The sequence below is a fragment of the Anthonomus grandis genome, chromosome 4, assembly GCF_022605725.1.
Source record: "Anthonomus grandis grandis chromosome 4, icAntGran1.3, whole genome shotgun sequence".
NCBI classification, from domain to species: domain Eukaryota; kingdom Metazoa; phylum Arthropoda; class Insecta; order Coleoptera; family Curculionidae; genus Anthonomus; species Anthonomus grandis.
This window is the reverse complement of record NC_065549.1, coordinates 574757-596501: the sequence shown is the minus strand read 5'-3', so window position 1 is coordinate 596501 and position 21745 is coordinate 574757. Positions and strand designations below refer to the sequence as shown.

Genomic DNA, 21745 nt, shown 5'->3' with positions numbered 1-21745 from the left:
ATTCCAGGCACTTAAGATACCTGTAAGAGATTTTTAAGTCTTTCTAAGTCTCTTTGACGTACTTGGAAAAATCTGAGTGTCTATTTAAAGCATTTAAGGCTCTTTCACTGCCTGTAAAAGACTTCTAAGCCTTTTCAGGTTGGTTTCTTCTAAGCACTTGAGAATATTTAGGAATCGTTTCCAAACATTTGAGGCACGTTGACTGTCTGTAAGAAACTTCTAAATCGCAATTCTTTTCCTGACATTTTAGAAAATTTGAGTCTCTTTCAAGTATTTAAATATTGACTGCCTATCCCTTTTAAGCATTTAAGAGTATCTGAGAATTTTTTTCCAGGCATTTAAATTATGTTGCTCTCTTTAAGAGATTTTGAAATTATCTGAAAAATTTTTCCAGGCATTTAAGGCACTTCAACTACATGTAAAAGACTTTCAAGTCTACTTAAATCTCTTCCAGGCATTTGAAAATATTAAGAGTTCTATTCTAAGCATTTGGAGCACTTTAACTGCTTGTAAGAGACTTCTAAATCTTCTTAACTCTCTTCCAAGTGCTTAAAAGTATCTGAGATTTCTTTCCAGGCATTTGCGGCACTTTAACTGCCTGTCAGAGACTTCTAAGTCTTCCTAAATTTCTTTCAGGCACTTGAGAGTATCTGAAAATTTTTTCCAGGTATTTGAGACACTTCGACTGCCTGTAAGAGACTTTCTTAAATTTCTTTTAGGCATTCCAGAATATCTGAGAGTTTTTTCAGACTCTTAAGGCACTTCAATTACCTGTTAAAGACTTTTAAGTCTACTCAAGTCTCTTCCAGGCACTTGAAAATATTTGAAGATCTATTCCAGGCATTTGGGGCACTTTAACTGTTTGTAAGAAACTTCTAAATCTTCTTAAGTCTCTTACAGGCATTTGAGAGTATCTATGAGTCTTTTCAAACTATTTAGGACGCTTTGCATATCTGTAAGAGACTTCTAAATCTTCTTAACTCTCTTCCAAGTACTTAAGAGGATCTGAAATTTCCTTCCAGGTATTTGAGGCACTTTGACTGCCTGTCAGAGACTTTTAAGTCTTCCTAAGTCTCTCTCAAGCACTTGATAGTATCTGAAAATCTATTTTGTTTTTTTCTGCTTACCATAGATTCTTCTACCTCTAGCATTTTCCTCTATAAATGGGTGTATGAAAGTTATTAAATTCGTAGGCTCAAAGACCTCACAGTCTTTTAATCTTTTGTCACGTTTTCTTTATATAATACATAGGACTTAGAATTTTTTTTTTTTAATTGAGGTGATTAATCCTCATTTTTAAAACCTATATTTTTTTAGGTTTCTTTTTATCATCATTTTTCTGAGATATTTTTGTTTTTCTATACTCTTTCTTAATTTTTCATTTTTATTTGCTTTCGTTTCATTAGTATCTTAAAGGAGGACCTCGCATACTTTTAAAGTTTTAAGTCTCTTTCAGACATTTTAAAGTAGAGAGTCTCTGTTAAGTATTTGAAGCACTTCAACTACCTGTAAAAGACTTCTAATTTTTTTTTAAGTCTCTTTTAAGCACTAGAGAGTATCTTAAAGTCTTTTCTAAGCATTTGAGGCACTTTGACTACCTGTAAGGAACTTCTAAGTCTTCTTAAGTCTTTTCCAGACACTTGAAAATATTTAAATATCTATTCCAGGCATTTGAGGCACTGTGACTGCCTGTAAAAAACTTTCAAGTCGTCTTAAATCTTTTCCAGATATTTGAGAGTATCTGAGAGCCTCTTTCAAGTAGTTGAGGCATTTTAGCTGCATGTAAGAGACTTCTAAGACTTTTTAAGTCTCTTTCAAGCACTTGAGAGTATCTGATAATCTCGTCGAGGCATTTGAGGCACTTTAGTTGCTTGTAAGAGACTTCTTAATCTTCTAAAAATTTTATTCAGGCACTTGAGTGTATTTGAAAATCCATTACAGTAATTTAAGGCACTTTGACTATCTGTAAGACATAAGATAACATAACATAAGACTTCTAAAATCTCTTACAGGTACTTAAGAGTAATCTGAAAATTTATTCTAGTTATTTGAGGTACTTTGACTATCTATAAGGGATTTCTAAATCTTCTTAACTCTCGTCTAAGCACTTGAAAGTGTTTGAGGGGCTTTTTTAAGTATTTAAGACACTTTAACTGCCTGTAAGAACTCACTCTTTGGGAAAGTTACGGCTTCGGCAATTGGGCTTGTTTGTTGATGATCCCTTGATAATTCTATTATTAGTTTACAAGTAAAATGCCCTATAATTATATAAATGAGGACCCTTTTAGGGAAAACTTAATTTCTAATGAAGATATTGTTTACTGGGTCTAATTTAAGTTAAAATCAACAAAATGTTGATTCATCTTGAAAAACTGTACTCGTGTTTTTCATACCGAAAATGAGTTTTTTACCCGCCATATGAAAATGGGGAGGGAGAACGAAACAAGATTATTTGTCCGAGAAATGACACTTTAATATTCCAAAAGTCTGGAAAGTTTCCCGAAATATCCGAATATAAAGAACGCTTCGCCCGAAAATCCGATAAAAGTTCACCCGCGACCGTTTTATTATATAACTCGGTAACCATTTTGATTCGATTGGATACATTTGTTATATTATTACGTTTTTCCAAATATAGGATTTGTGGCCGTTTCCGATTTTTAAATTCGAACCCTTGCAATCACGCGGGCATCGCATGGTCACATTTCCGGTAAACACCCATCAGATCCCACCCACCACCGATCAAACGATGGTTGCCACGGCATCGTCTGATGAGGTCCAGGATGTTGTCCTTGGAAAAGGTACCAAGGAGAACCTGGTGTTCGAGTGGACGTTGTCCGATTGGTCCGGTTGCTCGGAAACTTGCGGTGGTGCTGGATTACAGAAACGGAGTTGTAGGTAAGTCTCTTTTGTAAATCCAGACTTATTTATTTGGAATATTTGTAATTATATATTTATTTCCATTAAAATTATTTCATTTATTTTTCTTATAGTCTAAGTCAGAGCTATTCTGAATAAATAACCAAGTTAATTTATAGCACCTAATTTAACAAGTAGACGCTTCGCGTGGTACTTTGGTCCTTGGGGACCAGTTATTTTAAAAAATTTTTATATATATTAGTAATATATATTTAGTAATTTTATTTCATTTACGTTTTTAAATTATGCTCCAAATTCAAAATTTATTTTTTTACTTTAAAGGCCATTCAAAATTAAGTAAAAAAGTTTAATAAATACATTTTCCACGATTTATACGTGCCACAAGATAAAGGAAAAATAGGGTCCCATTTATTAGGGTATTGGAATAAGACAACCGTGTTTTTATGTCGATTTTTTTTTGTTCAAATTTATTTTTGAAAGCTAAGATATAAAAAGAATTGACATGAGGAGAATAAGGAATAAAAAAAACCAAAAACCAATTGAATCGAAACTATAGAAGCCGAGATATAAATAAAAATGTGAGAAAAACAATAGAAAACTGGTTTTTTCCCACCGTACCATTTTTTTTTCTAAAATGATTATTGGCAAATTTCCAAGTAAGCCCTAAACTAACAATTTCCAGTAAAAAAGCCCAATAAAAAAATTATTTTTTTTTGGTCGAAAATCGAAAAGGGTATACCCACGAAAATTTTCGATAAAATGGTTTTTATTTTTTTATAAATAAACTATAACTCTGACAACTTTTTATATCAAATAAAAGTTCTTGGGAGTATTAGGATGTACTCGTCTGTCAAAACGAATTGGTCCTAGCTATTATAGAATCGGCGAAAATTGAAAAAAACTAGTAAACATAAATATCGAATTATCAAGAGCCCTATGGAAAAATTTCAATTTTTTATTTTTCAATGCTGTACTACTTCAGAATACCTTTAAGAAAGGTTATTACCAATTTGACTCTAAAATGAACAGAAAACCTATTTCTTGGCATTTTTCGATTTTCGAACAAAATTTGGGGTCAAAATGAGCATTGACCAAAATATGCTCTGAATTCAAAATTTCTTTTTTCTAGTTAAATACCATTCAAAAACTAGTAAAAAAGCTTAATGAGAAAAATATAATATAAGAAATAAAAAAAACCATAAACGAATTGAATCGAAGCTATAGAAGCCGAGATATAAGTAAAAAAGTGGAAAAAAACAAAAGAAAACTGGTTTTTTTCTACCGTACAATTTTTTTTTCCTTAAATGATTATTGACAAATTTTAAAGTAAGTCCTAAACTAACAATTTCCTGTAAAAAAACCCATTAAAAAAATAATTTTTTTTGGTCGAAAATCGAATACCCTGTATACCCACGAAAAATTTCAAAAAAATTATTTTTATTTTTTTCTAAATTAACTGTAAGTCTGAGAACTTTTTGCTTCCAACAAAAGTTCTTAGGAATATTACGAGGTATCCGTATGTCAAAACGAATCGGTTCTAACTATCATAGAATCGGAGAAAATTGAAAAAAACTATAAAACATAAATATTGAATTATCATTAGCCCTATGGAAAAATTTCAATTTTTTATTTTTCTATCCTTTACTACTTCAGAGTACCTTTAAAAAAGATTATTACCGATTTGACTCTAAAACGAACGGAAAACCTATTTCTTTGCATTTTTCGATTTTCGAACAAAATCCGGGGCCAAAATGACCATTTTTTCAAAATATGCTCCGAATTCAAAATTTTTTTTTTCTAGTTAGAGTTCATTCAAAAACTAGTAAAAAAGCTTTATGACAAATTTTTCCACGATTTATACGAGTGTCACAATCTAAAGAGAAAGATCAGGTACCATAAGAAGCAATGTATTAGGATAGGAAAAAGTGGTTTGCTTCTTGTTTTTTTTTTAATTTTTATTTTAAAAGGCAATTATAATAAAATAAAAAAAATTTAAAGGAAAAAAAAACGAATAAAGAAATATATCAACTTATTGAATTGAAGCTATAAAAGCCGTGATATCAGTAATATAGTAAAATAATACAAAAAATACACCTTTTTTTGACACCGCATCAATGTCTTTTTTTTCTAAATTGATAAACTATTAATATAAATTTATTACCAATTTAGCAACACCCACTAAAGGAATTTTAACTGAAATAAAACTATTATTACTATTATTTTTTTCCAGGTATTTATACCTTGTCCTAACCTTTATGCTGCTTTTACTATTAATATAAATAATATCTTTCTTGTAAATGTTTTTAAACCTTAAAACACCCTGTAGATTAATATTACTATTATTATAAATAATATTTTCCTTATTTATGCCTTCAACCTTAAAACCCTCCGCATAATTCTATTTATATACTATTATTATCCTTATAAATGTTCCATAATATCAATACCCTCTATATATTTATTAATATTTATATTCATTTTATTTATCCTAGTAATTTATCAAGAAATCGCGTAAAATTGTCCCGTAATACTAATAATATTCATTAATAAAATAACTCATGACGTCACAAGACGAACACGACGCGTTTATAATTGTTGCCAGACATCCTCCATCCTTCTCTCAAACCGTTTTTCCTAGTCTAACTCGTAGCGCAAACTTGAATTTGCCGCCACGATACCGAAAACCCCGCGATTACGTCATCTGGCCATGTGCGACTCGATAGTGACGTCGTCCGTATGCTTTAAAATTGGGTGCTGGACCGCTAACTATATTGTACCATGCGTTGGCTCCCGTGGTGTCGACGGTATGACTGGTTGATTGGAACGGCTTATTTTTTGGGGTTTTTCTTAAATAACAGCGCCTTGCGGAACAGCGGTAACATTTGGAGAAAAACGGTTTTTAGTGGTTTATAGCCAGATAGTGTCCGGTGATTTCAGAAAAAAAATGGTTTTCTTAGGTATCATAGATATGCCGGTATTAAGCGTCAAAGTTAAAAAAAGGTGTAGAGCAAAAACCGCTCTACGTAGAAGACTGTAGACTATGTTGAAAAATAGCTTTTAAAAAGTTCTTAAAACGCTGAAAGTTTGAAATCTCTAGGTGCCGCCATTAAAGAGTTATTAAGAAAAATATAAAAAATTGGTCAAAAAAAGGCTCAAAGAGGGGTTTATATTTGTTAACACAGCTCACCCTGTATAATACCTAGCGACATGATTAATACCTCTATTTAATCCTAAAGGATTATGCTTTCAAGAAGTGTAAACAAAAAAAAACTAAAAAAAAAATTTTTTAGTAGAAAAAAAATTATTTCTCAAAAAATTCACTTTTTTTTTTGAAAAAAAAAATTTACGTTTGCGCTCGTTTATCTTGGAAGCAGTTGCTTTTTGAAAAAAATTATTTTAACAAAAAAGATAGCTACATTCATGTAGAAAAGGGCTGTTTTATTCGCATCATCATGAAGGTTACCGGTAAGGCCCTACAATTGTTTAAGTCCGCGAGGTACCGTGCAAAAAGTTCAAATTTCATTCACAAAAAAATCCCACTTCCAATGGGTTTTTTTTAAAAAGCGCCCTTTCTGCACTGCTTCTCATAAAGGGCTTTGACATCAGTGAGTTTCAGAAAATTCGGCTCAGTCTGTTTTCCACAAACCGCCCGCCCCTTCCGGGTAGCGTGGTAAAAAAAAAACTACACCATCACGTAGCCTCAACCTTCCCACATATAACGGTGAAAATCAGAAAAAAAAATTCGCCATAGAAGCAAAGTTATTAACGTTTATGTGACGCGAGTCCTAAAATCTGTCAATTCTTCACGAGCACATTATAAGAGCTTCGCTCTTAAAAATGCGATAATTTGATTGGACCCATATTTCAAGGTTTCTTAAAAGATGTACAGGTTATTGAGGAAAGGTAAACTTTTGTGATTATTTTTTTTACAAAATTCACAAAATGCCCGTAACTCATATTGTCAAAATAAGATTTTGACAATTTGCTTACGTATTCCTAAACTCTGTGACTGATTACGTTATTTAGTGTTTTTTTTTGAAAATTTTTAAAAATACTGCTAACTAAAAACCCAGTCCAAATAGAATTTTGAAAATTAGCACATGTATTCCTAAACTAATTTTATTAGACACTTATATCAGTGTTTTTTGAGAAATTTACAAGGTGTTGAGCAAAAAGTGGATTTTTCAAGAATATGGTGACTTTTTTCAAAAAATTTCATAAAATTCTCATAATTCAAAAATCTGACAAAATAAAATTGAAGCACATGTATTAATAATAATAATAATAATAATAATAATACCGTTTATTTAGCATAATAGCTACATACAAGAAACTGGTATCAAAAAAAAAATTTATATACAAACTACAAAATACATAAGGCTGCAAGGAGAAAACAAATACAAAAACCTTGAGAAGCACGTAAAACCAAACATTAAAAAGTGATAAAAACTAACCTAGATTAAAAATGGTAAAGATAAAAAAGTTTAAAATTGTAAATACAATTCCATGATTAAAATTAAAATTAATTGCTAATATAAAATGGGATAGTTAAAATTATGAGCTTAAAATGAAAGTTAAAATTTTACATGTATAATGGCTACAAAATATTACATCAACACCGACTTTGATATTCCGGAAATAATTTGACCGCATACCTATTTCAGGGTTTTATTATTTATTTTCTTAATTTTTTTTGTTTTTTTTTTATATGTAGCTGGTATGCTAATAAAGTTAAATTATTATTATTATTGAAAAAATTTTATAAATTTATTTTTTTTTCATTTTATTGTAACTCAAATTCCAGCCAAAATAAAAATTTGAAAATTTGCACACGTATTCCTGGAATAATTTTATTAGACACCTATTTCAGGGTTTTAAAAAAAAAAAATTAAATTTTGAGAAAAACACATATTTTTAAAAAAGTGACTTATTTTGAAAATTTTGCAAAATTTCCATATTTCAAAAACTGGACAAAATATAGTTTTGAAAATTTACCATATACGTATTTCTAGAATATTTTGACTTTTTGAACACCTATTTCAGCGTTTTTTTTTAAACTAATCAAAATTTTGAGCAAAACTTTTTTTTTTTGAATAAATTATATTTTTTATTTTAATAATAAACCTATTACCTCAAAAAACAAAATTTTGATAATTTGCACACTTTTCCTGGATTAACTTCGTTAATAAAGAAATAAATTTTAGGGTTTCTGGTAAGAAAGACTCGACTAGATCAGCATTCACTAACCATCCATTAGAAAATAGATCATTATCCCAGTGACTACATCTTCCATAAACCACACAAACTATCTTACATAAATAATCTCAGTCCTCGTAAGAGTATCTTTGACACTATGTACACTGTCATTACTACACTCTGGTAATGTTAAAATATCTTCAATTAGTCGATTCAAAATTGTTGTACGAGAAATTTAATATGGTCTATTTTTTTATTACTTTAAGGATCTGGTACAGTTCTTACCTATTATAAAATAAAAATTTACTAATTTCAGATGTACCGTAAAGTTACATAACAGTACCCAATACGCCGACGACAACTTATGCGAAGATGCCGGCATCGAAAAACCGAAAACCACTCGAAAATGCGGTTTCGATGAGTGTCCGAACTGGACCGTCACCGAATGGACATTGTGCGAGAATTCCAAGTGTTTTTCCTTGAATAAAGGTTTTTGTTAAATTTTTCATATAGTTTAACGGGTTCTGAGCCAAAATTTGTTTGTAGCGATGCAGCGAAGAACCGTCAAATGTCAAATTGCGAGAAACTTAACGCTGGACGTCAGCCAATGTCGTTTTGATGAAAAACCACATCACAGGCAGGAGTGTTTTAATGAAAAATGTGTTGGAAAGTGGAAAGTTGGCAGTTGGTCAAAGGTAAAATACATTAGTTTACTAAAAAGCCTTTATTTCCTGATGGTTTGGTGACTTTTGTGTGTGTTTTGGCTTATGAAGTGCAAATGGGAATGCGGTCTTAATACAGAAAACTACAAACATAAAATAGATATTTTTAGGTAAGCAACCTGTTTTCCTTTCCTGATAAGAGCTAACGCAGCGTTATTCTCTCATCAAGTTAAAAGTTAGTGACATGTTACAATGACATTATGGGTGGCTTAACTGAAATCAAAGTGCAATGAATTAGAAAAAACACTTAATTAAAAAATTAGGCAAAAAATGTATCAAAGTCTTTTTATTTCATTAGATTGACTTCAAGTCTACCCTCTATTAAGAACTCATTCCTTACCGCTGAATTACAGTTTAAACTTATTCATATCTGAAAAATTATTGTAAATAAATATTGTTTTTAGTGTAACGCCAAATGTGGCACCCTAGGAGAAAAGTATAGAACTTTCCATTGTGTTTGGTACGGCACCAAAAAGAACGCCGGCAGTGCCTGTAAAAATGTGCCAAGACCCTTAGCTAGGAAAACGTGTAAAGGGCCGCCTTGTGAAAACACAGTTGGTAAGTACACTCTTAAAAATAGGTGAATAAAAATTCAACAATTGTATAGATTTTACATACAATTTGATTCTGGAAATGGTACAGAATCAATTTGTGTAGAATTTCTCTATGCTATTGTGTTTAAACAACTGTGGTTCTATAATCAACAAATTGTGTATCAATTTGATTTATTTTATTGTATATATAGTACACTATTTGTGTACTTAAATTCCACAATATTTTATATTTATTTAATATAATTATTCAGTAAAAAAGCAAACTCTTAGTGTTTTTTTAACATGGTATGTACAGGAAAAAAACACAATTTGTGCATTTTAAATACACACGTTAGTGTAGGTTGTTTTAACAATATATTTTATTTTCTTTCATTTCAACTATTAAATTTTATTACAAATTGTGTATAATAATACTATATATTGTTTTATAAATTTAAATATATTGTAGGTTACTTATTTTAGGTTTGTATATCAAATTAACATAAGAACTGGAGTTTTTTATTACAATGTTTTGTATTTATATTCATAAAAATTTAAAAATAATCAATATATTTGTATAAAAAAAATAAACAAATTGTTTAAAAATTTAAAATACATTTTAGAGAATTTCGTCATAAATCTGTAAAATAATAAATTCTAGTGAGCCTGGGAAAAACAGGATAAAAAAAAGCTGTTTTCTTATTTTAACAATTTATTTAATTGTATGAAATATTTTCGAAAATTCCACCATTAATACATTAAAGTATTAAATATTTTCTTCAATCGTTTCAAACCTAAGTTTTTTTCATAGATATTTTACACTGCCTCCTTTGTAGCTCCATGTAAGTTTAGGGGATCTTGGTGGACACGATATATCTACAGGAGCCTTCCTTCCTATCCAATAAAAAAAAATCTTAATTATTTGTTTTAATAGTAATAGCCTAGGTAATTTTTAAGAAATTTTTAAAATTTAATTTTAAAAGGTTTTTAGTTTGTTGATAATAGTTTAATTACCATAGTAACATATCCAAACTATGATTAAGTAGATACCATTTTGTAATACAAATTGAAATACAAATGCAATAAAGGTTACAAATTTAACCGACCTCTACATTAAAATTGGATAGGTACAAAGATAAAAAAGATGTAAAAAAAGTAAGTATACCTACTTATCTATTCTACTGTAAAGTTATCAGTTATCACTGAAAAACTAAACAGGTACCAGCTACCTGTCATCAAACTAAACATCAAAATATCCAGTAAATTCCAAGTTATACAATAAATGCAAAAAAAATATGGTGCTTACCTAATTACCTACCTACAAACTGCTCCTGGAGTTGGTCCAATAAACCCCACTCCTTAAGTTTATCTTCAACGAATATATCCATTTTTTTCTTATGCAATTTTAACACTTAACGAAACGAAAAAACCTTAAAACAAATTAATGCCGGCCGATTGATTGAAGGACTGAAGAATGAACAGTTGAACACCTGTGGCACTGGGATAGCAATGCTGCCATCAAATGTATCTTAAAGATTACACCGCCAATTAAAAATGTACGTTTCCTTTTTCCTTACGCGTGTTATTATCACGATATTATTTAAATAAATAAAATAAGAACTTATGCTGATTGGGCTTATTTTTAAATATCCTATTAAATCATTTTCAATTAACAACTTTAAATCGACTGCAAATTTTGATGCATACCTTTACAACTGTTTAATATTGAATCTGGCAACATTGACGCTAACAACGAAGTTCTAGCGGCAAAGGCAAGGGCGTCGGGCGCGTCCTCCTTTATACACAATTGTGTATTATAACTACACAATACATAGTTTAAAATTCTATAATTGTGAAGGGCTATTAGCAAGAATCGTTTTTATTCTACACAATTGTAAATAAAATCAACACAAGCCAGAATAAAAAAATAATTAAAAATTGTAGTAAAAATATACTTGGTTATTAGATTTTTTACCAAACTGCATTGAATTAAAAAAAAAAATGTGGAATATTTATACACATTATCTTAATAATTAATATCCACTTATGGTGTATTAATTTAATATGCAATAATTGTATAAAATATACACATTAAAACATATACAAAATGCCTGAGAATTTTTATACAGGACTGTGAGATATTATCTAACAATTGTGTATTAAAATTAAACATTTTTTTTTGCACAACAAAATGTGAAAAAATCCATCGGGATTTTTCTGTGTGTAAAAAATCATTTAATACCTAATCACTTCTTATTTTAAATGTAAATAAAACACACTGAATGAGTAAAAGTCTAACGTATTCGAATCGGATGATCTCGATGGCCAGTTAGAACTACACTTCAGTCATTTTATCTAATTCAGGCCAGAACTTGTTGGTAGTCATTGACATTAAGGTGAACGTTGCTCTTAAAGAATTATGGATTGATTATCAAAATTTAACAGTGATTAATTTCACGCTCTTCTTACATATTCTACCATGAACCATTTTTGTCTCCTGGCCTCACGGTCTATAACGAATCTTAAACGATTTAAGCGGACACATTGTGGACTTCGACCGTTCTTTGTCGAGTTCGGGCGGACTTGGATCGTTTTTCCCCTGTGGTCTTCAATAAATTTTTTTAACAATTTCACAAATTCTCAATATTTTGAAAAGTGCTTTAATATCTATATAATTAAATCAATTAGAGAATTAATAGACACATTTTTAAACCCTTACATCAAGACAGCAAATCGTTTCTTTAATGCACCTTGTTCTCATTTAATTTTAAACAAAATTTCATTATTCTCAAGAGTATTAACAAATAAAAATATTTATAGATAAGTACAGTAGTACATTTTATGCATTCCACTAAATGTATTTCATATTAACACTTATGGCACTAAATTGACCAAAAAAGAGTTAATATTTAGACCATATAACTGGTTCAATGATCTTTAGTGTTATGATTTGACTAATTAATTACTTATATTTTAATTATGAAAACACATTACAGAAACACATATGTGAAATCAAAAAAGAAATAAATCTGCTACTTTCTGAAATAAGTGGTGTTGCGTAAACGCATCAACGGCCTATAGTGTTAAGTGATATTGCCAATCAGCGTGTAAATAAATAGTACAACGCTCACAAATATAAATTGTTTGACTTCTACATACATGACATCTTCTTCGGGAGTCAGTCCTACTGATTACATGTCCAGAGTGATCAACCCTCATTTCACTTGTGGTCTAGCGACAAAGTTCTTTGTTTTTATAATAAGCGTACGGCGATGAATGATTTAAAATTCAGTTGTGACATTTTATTGTGATTCACCGTGTTATAGAGTTTCCAGGAATTGACAAGAGTACTGTCTATTGTATTTTTAAATAGTGGCCATCACCATTTCTTACCCATCACACCGATTCTATAATTTGCCACGCCATTATCATGCAAATCTACTCTTCCCATATGTATTACAGCTGGTTGTGGGATTGACACTTCTTTTTTCGATTTTCTATTATATCTTTTAGCAAAAGTAAGAGGTTTTACATGATAAGGGGTACTAATTGCTAGACTTGTCTAAACACACTTGTGACAGGCAATTTCAGTTATTCGGCCGGTGATGCAAGAACGCAACAGCATAATTTATGACCTAATTAGGAAAACCCTGGTTCAACTAGGCCCCGGTTTTCAATTTTATGGTGTAGTATGGAATGTAATTAGTGTTAAAAAAATAAAAAACTTTGAAAATAAAAACATTAAATAGTATATGATTTTTAAAAATGTGCGGCCATATACAGTGCTTTTCTTTGAAGTCCTCCCCCCCATTTATTTTTTGAACGGGTCAAAAAAAATTTTTGAAACTTGGCATAAGTAAATTGGTCTATAGATACTATTTTTCACTGTAAACTAGGTAGTTGTAAATTCCAAGATGGCGGCTGGGCGACATCTTGAGAAAAAATTTTAAATAGAAAGGGGGGTCGTGTGGTACCTCATTTTAAAGGTCTCAATGACCTGTCTAAAAGTAACTTATTAATTTTATTAACGTTTTTAATAGAATACAATGAAATACTAATTTACAATTAGCAAATAAACAATTTATTAAAAGAAAAACAATATTTAATTTAAAAGATGCTGGAAATGATTTCCTTGTACCTCTTGACACATAAATAACCTATCTGAAAATTCACGTCGAACATTTTCAAATACATCTGCCTCAATATTTTGACAAATGTTAGTGATTCTTTGTCGTAGCTCAAAAATTGAGGCAGGTTCTGTTTCGTATACCTTTTGCTTTAGGTATCCCCACAAAAAAAAGTCTAGCGGCGTTAAATCTGGTGACTGAGCTGGCCATTCAATAGGACCCCGACGACCTATCCAACGACCAAAATAATTATCATTTAAATAATTTCTCACATTCCTGGCAAAATGCGGAGGAGCACCATCTTGTTGAAATGTAATTTCCATGTCAAATTCATGTACATTAGCCTCAACAATTTCTGTTATGAGAGGATCGATAGCATTTTCTAGCATATTTAAGTACAATTCACCTGTTAAATTTTCTTCTAAAAACAGCGGCCCTACGATATGATTCCCTAATATTCCTGCCCATACATTGATTTTTTGCGAATACTGAGATCGGGTTTCACGAAAAATGTGTGGATTGGTATCACTCCAATATCGACAATTTTGTCTGTGGACATTACCATTTAAAAAAAAAGTACATTCGTCGCTAAAACAAATGTTGCGCACGTACGTAGGTTGCCTTTCTACTCTCTCTGCCATAATTTCACAGAATTGCACTCTTCGGTCAGGATCATCTTCAGTCAGTTGATGGACCATTTGGATCTTGTACGGGTGAAACTTATTATTTTTTAAAACTCTCCATGCCGTCGAAGTTGAAACTTCACAGATATCAGCAACAGTTGGAGTAGAATGTTGGGGATTTTCTATTATTTCGCCAATTATTTGGACTTGCTTTTCTTCTGAAATAGACATATGGCCTGGGCGTTTTTTATCCTGGACAGTACCAGTAGTTGTAAATTTATTTACAAGTTCCCTTAAATATTTACGGCATATAGGACGATCAGGAAAACGTTCGTTGAAAACCCTTTCAGTCTCATGAAAATTACGCGTTGCTCCATAAATAAAAATTGCTTCTACTTTTTCCTCCAATGGACGAGAATTAACCATTTTGAAAAAAACAATAAATTCAAACTGCCAAACACACTAAACAATATCTAACAATGGCCGATACAAGAGTAATTTACTGGTTAAGGAAAAATATCAAAATTTTTTTTCGAGTTTTTTTAATAGCTATTTGGTTTTTGGAATGTCTAAATAATGTTCAATAACCTTTAACGTGAAATGTGACATACGAGGGCGGTTCAGTAAGTCTTTAGATACCAAAAAGTTAATCTTTAAATCCAAAATTCAAAAATTATAAATTATTTGTATATTATTATTAAAAACGTTAATAAAATCGCAACAGTGTGTTTTTTTGCCTGTTACTTTTAGACAGGTCAAAACGGAGTCCACCGAGTCCATGTAATAAATATTAAAAGTACTCAATAAAACCTTTTAAATGAGGTAACACAAGATTTCTATTTAATGCATTTATTCAAGATGGCGCTTATGTGTTATTTTGACATTTAGAACTGTCGTTTTTATGTCAAAATAAAATAGTGACGCATTTATTTTTGTACACTGATTTTTACCTATTCAAAAATCACAAGAATGTAAAACGTTAAAATAAAAAAAATACTTTTTTATTAGGCCGCCATTTTAAAACGAGTTAAGATATGGGTCTAATATTTCAGGGTTATAAAGTACTCATTGAGACCTTTAAAATGAGGTACCACACGACCCCCCTTTCTATTTAAAATTTTTTCTCAAGATGTCGCCCAGCCGCCATCTAGGAATTTACAACTACCTAGTTTACAGTGAAAAATACCATCTATAGACCAATTTACTTATGCCAAGTTTCAAAAATTTTTTTTGACCCGTTCAAAAAATAAATGGGGGGGGGGAGACTTCAAAGACAAGCATGGTATAAGAAAAAATCCGGCTTTTTAAAAAATTCGTACAAGAAAGCAAATGAAAAAAATGGTTCAAATTTAAATCTGTCACTTTTGTTCAACCTTGCGTCAATGGTACTAGCCCATATTTCAGGCGAAAAAAGCACTATTTTTTTGTAAAAATAAATCATTAGTGCAGTGTTGCGTATACGCATCACTGGCCATAAATGGGTTAAACTCTGACTAATTCTAAATCTGTTTTTTCAGATAAAATTAAATTTTTCAGCATTTAATGTACTATTAATTTTTTACTATCTGTAATTTGATCTTGTTTTTTATTACATTACTGAACTAACTGTATTATCTGTCTTATTTTTGATCTGCTTGGATCTTTCACCTTCAGCTCCTGGATCAGTTGACTATTGTATCGGTGCAGGTTGAATCATATTATAAAATAGAGTGAAACTATTTACTGAATCAGTAAAGTAAAACGTAATTGCATTAATTCAGGTTTTTTTTTTAAATTTTAGGATGCAAGGATCTCTCAGTGTTTTGCCCTAACGTGAAATCCTTGGACCTGTGCAAAATAGTCCAATACAGGCAACAGTGCTGCCACACGTGCAAAAATAACGACTAAGACTATAGGAATTTAAGGCATACGTAACGTGTTTTATGTAAATTGATAAACAAAGAAGGTTTTTGCAGTGCTAAATGAGGCTTATTTGAATTTGTTTTATTTTTGGGACCAAGATATTTATTACGCGAGCGTGACCTTAGGGCTTGGTTCATGTTTAGTTTTTCTTTATGACAGTGTATTTAAACCACCATTCCTATGTAAAATAATTACTTAAAAAAAAAAACGTTTTTTTTTTGTTATTTAGTTTTTAAGTAATACGTATGTTTTCAACTGTACAAAGTTTAACAAACAACTTTTATATCAGGGATTTTTTTTATGTTATATAATTCGCATGCGTTACCTAACAACAAACACTTTTTTTCCAATATTTAAGACTGAATAATTATGTTAATGTTATTATTTTAAATTCTCTTATAAACATTTTTAGTATAAATGGATTCCGTTGAATGTCGTCTTTCAAAACTTAAGGGAGATGCTTTAGTTATTAAATTAAATTTCTCGGTTCATATTTAAACTGAAGATCAAGTCAATATCAATTAAAAACCCATTTAAATTATTTTGATCAAATGAATAGTTAATGAGAATCATGGATTCAAAGTTGCTACAACTTTCATTGATCTACTGTAAATTTTAAACGTAAACAAAAACTCCCTATACAGAGTTATTATTAAATAATATGAAATTTACTAAATTTTACACTACTTGTGAATCAAATACGGTACCTACATGGCATAACTTCATTGCTCTCGAATTTTACGGTTTAAATTCAAAAGTAAGAAAGCGACAACTCACGGAATGTCCATCTCGTTTTGTAATAAATAAAATTTAGGCAAAATTTAAGTCCGGTGTACATATAATTTCGGACAAGCTTTATAGATGCTAGAAAGTATATAGTGATTTTATACAGTGTGTAGCTGCACCCTGTATATTTTTTTATAATAAATAGGTGCTATTTATTTATATTTACCTACCTTTGACGCTTTTACAGGGGTAAATCTGATACCAAGAATTAATAGTCAATAGTGTGTCATAAACCCTTGTAAAGTTTCCATACCAACTATAGAGATAATCAATAATAATATACTCCTATATTTTGTCAGTATTAACGGGATAATTATTATGTAATTTAGATAGTTCCCTTTGACCTACAATTGTATAAACGATGTTAAAAAAATAACGTTACAGCTTTAAATTAAGAGAAATACAGATACAGAGCTTTACGAATTAAGATATTTAAAAATGTATAAAAAAAATACAAAGAAAAATGTAAATTGTATATATTTATTTAGACCACTATCGTTAGAGAATTTATTGTTGATAAACGATACGCCTAAAAAAAATAAATAAATTCCATTGGCTTGACATTGAACGTGTTTAATTAGTTATAAAATTTTAAAAAAAAAAGCACAATTACTAATAAATATTATTATTTTTATTGTTAATTTTAATGTTTAAATAAAATTGTTACAGTTTGCCTGCCTGTGTATTTAATACAAAGGCGGGGGCTGTAACGGAAGTTATTACCTAAAGCGTTTTATTTTCCTTCAAGTTTTAATTCATAAATAAATGTGAGGGATTCGAAACGATTGATGCGTATGCTTTTGTAGGAATAAAACAGTTATAAGCCTTGTTCCTGGGGCCATCTGACTTTTATAAGCAGAACTACACACAGCAACGATCAATAATTATTCATAGTTTACTGTAATAAAAATAATAGATTACAGATTTCTGTAAAAATTGTTCGCACTAAACGCAGTTTTCTACTTTTGACGTATGAGAAATCGATAGCTAAGCTTTCGCCATTTAATGCAGAACAGGGAGGATTTGAGCATAAGTTGGAGCGTTCTAGAGTTTAAGCCTCAGAAAGATTTCGGATGCATTAGTAGCGAAAATCAACTGGAATTGGATTGAATTTTAATTAAAAAATAAAATTTTAATAATAATTAGCTAATAGATACTTAAGAGTGATCTGAGTCAATTTACGACTCTCTCCTTTGGATTTTGCTCTTCTAGATAATGTGAGAGTCTTATTACAGGGATTGGAGTCACTTGGAGAGCCTGGAATAAACTTCTAATTACTCTGAGAGTTCTTCCAGTCAATCAAGGATAATCTGAGTCAACCTATGAATCTCTCTTTTGAATATTGTTATCCTAGATAACATGAGAGTTTTATCACAGGAATCTGAGCCATTTAGGAAGCCTGGAATTATCTTCTAATTACTCTGAGAGTTATTCCAAGCAATTAAGGATAGTCTAAGTCAATCTACGACTCTGTCTTTTGAATTTTGCTCTTCTAGATTTTGTGAGAGTCTGATTACAAGGATCTGAGTCACTTAAAGAGCCTGGAATAATCTTCTAATTACTCTGAGAGTTATTCCAAGCAATTGAGGATAGTCTAAATCAATCTACGACTCTGTCTTTTAAATTTTGCTCTTCTAAATATTGTGAGAGTCTGATTACAAAGATCTGAGTCACTTGAAGAGCCTGGAATAATCTTCTAATTAATCTAAGAGTTATTCCAAGCAATTGAGGATAGTCTAAATCAATCTACGACTCTATCTTTTGAATTTTGCTATTCTAGATTATGTGAGAGTCTTATTACAAGGATCTGAGTCACTTGGAGAGCCTGGAATAATCTTCAAATTACTCTGAGAGTTATTCCAAGCAATTGAGGATAGTCTAAATCAATCTACGACTCTACTTTTGAATTTTGCTATTCTAGATAATGTAAAAGTCTGACTACAAGGATCTGAGTCACTTGGAGAGCCTGGAATAATCTTCTAATTACTCTGAGAGTTATTCCAAGCAATTGAGGGTAGTCTAAGTCAATCTACGACTCTGTCTTTTGAATTTTGCTATGCTAGATAACGTGAGAGTCTGATTATAAAGGTCTGAGTCACTTGGAGAGCCTGGAATAATCTTCTAATTACTCTGAGAGTTATTCCAAGCAATTGAGGGTAGTCTAATTCAATCTACGACTCTGTTTTTTGAATTTTGCTCTTCTAGATTTTGTGAGAGTCTGATTACAAGGATCTGAGTCACTTGAAGAGCCTGAAATAATCTTCTAATTACTCTGAGAGTTATTCCAAACAATTGAGGGTAGTCTAAGTCAATCTACGACTCTATCTTTTGAATTTTGCTAATCTAGATAATGTGAGAGTCTTATTACAAGGATCTGAGTCACTTAGAGAGCCTGGAATAATCTTCTAATTACTCTGAGAGTTATTCCAAGCAATTGAGGATAGTGTAAGTCAATCTACGACTCTGTCTTTTGAATTTTGCTATGCTAGATAACGTGAGAGTCTGATTACAAGGATCTGAGTCACTTGAAGAGCCTGGAATAATCTTCTTATTACTCTGAGAGTTATTCCAAGCAATTGAGGGTAGTCTTAGTCAATCTACGACTCTGTCTTTTGAATTTTGCTCTTCTAGATTTTGTCAGAGTCTGATTACAAAGGTCTGAGTCACTTGGAGAGTCTGTAATATTCTTCTAATTACTCTGAGAGTTATTCCAAGCAATTGAGGGTAGTCTAATTCAATCTGCGACTCTGTTTTTTGAATTTTGCTCTTCTAGATTTTGTGAGAGTCTGATTACAAGGATCTGAGTCACTTGGAGAGCCTGAAATAATCTTCTAATTACTCTGAGAGTTATTCCAAGCAATTGAGGGTATTCTAAGTCAATCTACGACTCTATCTTTTGAATTTTGCTATTCTAGATAATGTGAGAGTCTGATTACAAGGATCTGAGCCACTTGGAGAGTCTGGAATATTCTTCTAATTACTCTGAGAGTTATTCCAAGCAATTGAGGGTAGTCTAATTCAATCTACGACTCTGTTTTTTGAATTTTGCTCTTCTAGATTTTGTGAGAGTCTGATTACAAGGATCTGAGTCACTTGAAGAGCCTGGAATAATCTTCTAATTACTCTAAGAGTTATTCCAAACAATTGAGGGTAGTCTAAGTCAATCTACGACTCTGTTTTTTGAATTTTGCTTTTCTAGATTTTGTGAGAGTCTGATTACAAGGATCTGAGTCACTTGAAGAGCCTGAAATAATCTTCTAATTACTCTGAGAGTTATTCCAAACAATTGAGGGTAGTCTAAGTCAATCTACGACTCTATCTTTTGAATTTTGCTAATCTAGATAATGTGAGAGTCTGATTACAAAGGTCTGAGTCACTTGGAGAGCCTGGAATAATCTTTTAATTACTCCGAGAGTTATTCCAAGCAATTAAGGATAGTGTAAGTCAATCTACAACTCTGTCTTTTGAATTTTGCTCTTCTAGATTTTGTCAGAGTCTGATTACAAAGGTCTGAGTCACTTGGAAAGCCTGGAATAATCTTCTAATTACTCTGAGAGTTATTCCAATCAATTGAGGGTAGACTAAGTCAATCTACGACTCTATCTTTTGAATTTTGCTATTCTAGATAATGTGAGAGTCTTATTACAAGGATCTGAGTCACTTGGAGAGCCTGGAATAATCTTCTAATTACTCTAAGAGTTATTCCAAACAATTGAGGGTAGTCTAAGTCCATCTACGACTCTGTTTTTTGAATTTTGCTATTCTGGATTTTGTGAGAGTCTAATTACAAGGATCTGAGTCACTTGAAGAGCCTGAAATAATCTTCTAATTACTCTGAGAGTTATTCCAAGCAATTGAGGATAGTCTAAGTCAATCTGCGACTCTGTATTCTGAATATTGCTATTCTAGATAATGTGAGAGTCTTATTACAAGGATCTGAGTCACTTGGAGAGCCTGGAATAATCTTCTTATTACTCTAAGAGTTATTCCAAGCAATTGAGGGTAGTCTAAGTCAATCTACGACTCTGTCTTTTGAATTTTGCTCTTCTAGATTTTGTCAGAGTCTGATTACAAAGGTCTGAGTCACTTGGAAAGCCTGGAATAATCTTCTAATTACTCTGAGAGTTATTCCAAGCAATTGAGGATAGTCTAAGTCAATCTACGACTCTGTCTTTTGAATTTTGCTCTTCTAGATAATGTGAAAGTCTGACTACAAGGATCTGAGTCACTTGGAGAGCCTGGAATAATCTTCTAATTACTCTAAGAGTTATTCCAAACAATTGAGGGTAGTCTAAGTTCATCTACGACTCTGTTTTTTGAATTTTGCTATTCTAGATTTTGTGAGAGTCTGATCACAAGGATCTGAGTCACTTGAAGAGCCTGGAATAATCTTCTAATTACTCTGAAAGTTATTCCAAGCAATTGAGGATAGTCTAAGTCAATCTACGACTCTGTCTTTTGAATTTTGCTCTTCTAGATTTTGTGAGAGTCTGATTACAAGGATCTGATTTACTTGAAGAACCTGGAACAATCTTCTAAGTACTCTGAGAGCGTTTCCAGGTAATTGAGGATGATCAGTGGACCAGTGGCGAAGCGTGAACTTTTTTTTCTAGTAGACAAACAATAAAAATCGTTAATTAAAAAAATGTGTATTCAATAGTATTCACTTTATTGAAATTGAGAATAAAAGCGCCTGAAATATTAACTCAAAAAAAAATATATGTACCTAGTGATATAGCATAAAAAGTTAGATAGATTAAATTAAATACTACTTACCAAAAAACACAACTAAAATACAATTGTCAATATCGAACAGTCGTTCATAAATAACCACTAAAATATTCACTAAAAAAATCTTTTTTATACACCCAAAAATAAAAATACTAATTATTAAATTACTATAGCACGCGACCCCACCAAATGCCAAATGCAGATTCATCAAAGCAAAACAAAACTGAAGATGTATTGCGGCCGAC

The 21745-nt window shown here is 31.1% G+C and overlaps 1 protein-coding gene across 1 annotated transcript in view; it reads left to right on the top strand.

The window, feature by feature from the left end:
- LOC126734913 (protein madd-4) overlaps positions 1-17491 on the top strand; it is a 531919-nt gene extending 514428 nt beyond the window's left edge. The window contains exons 22-26 of the mRNA XM_050438751.1: positions 2639-2898; positions 8393-8565; positions 8623-8771; positions 9203-9356; positions 15862-17491. Of these exons, the coding sequence (XP_050294708.1) occupies positions 2639-2898; positions 8393-8565; positions 8623-8771; positions 9203-9356; positions 15862-15968 (843 nt within the window). The 3' untranslated portion in view covers positions 15969-17491. The remainder of the gene's footprint in view (positions 1-2638; positions 2899-8392; positions 8566-8622; positions 8772-9202; positions 9357-15861) is intronic.
- Positions 17492-21745: the final 4254 nt, after the last annotated feature.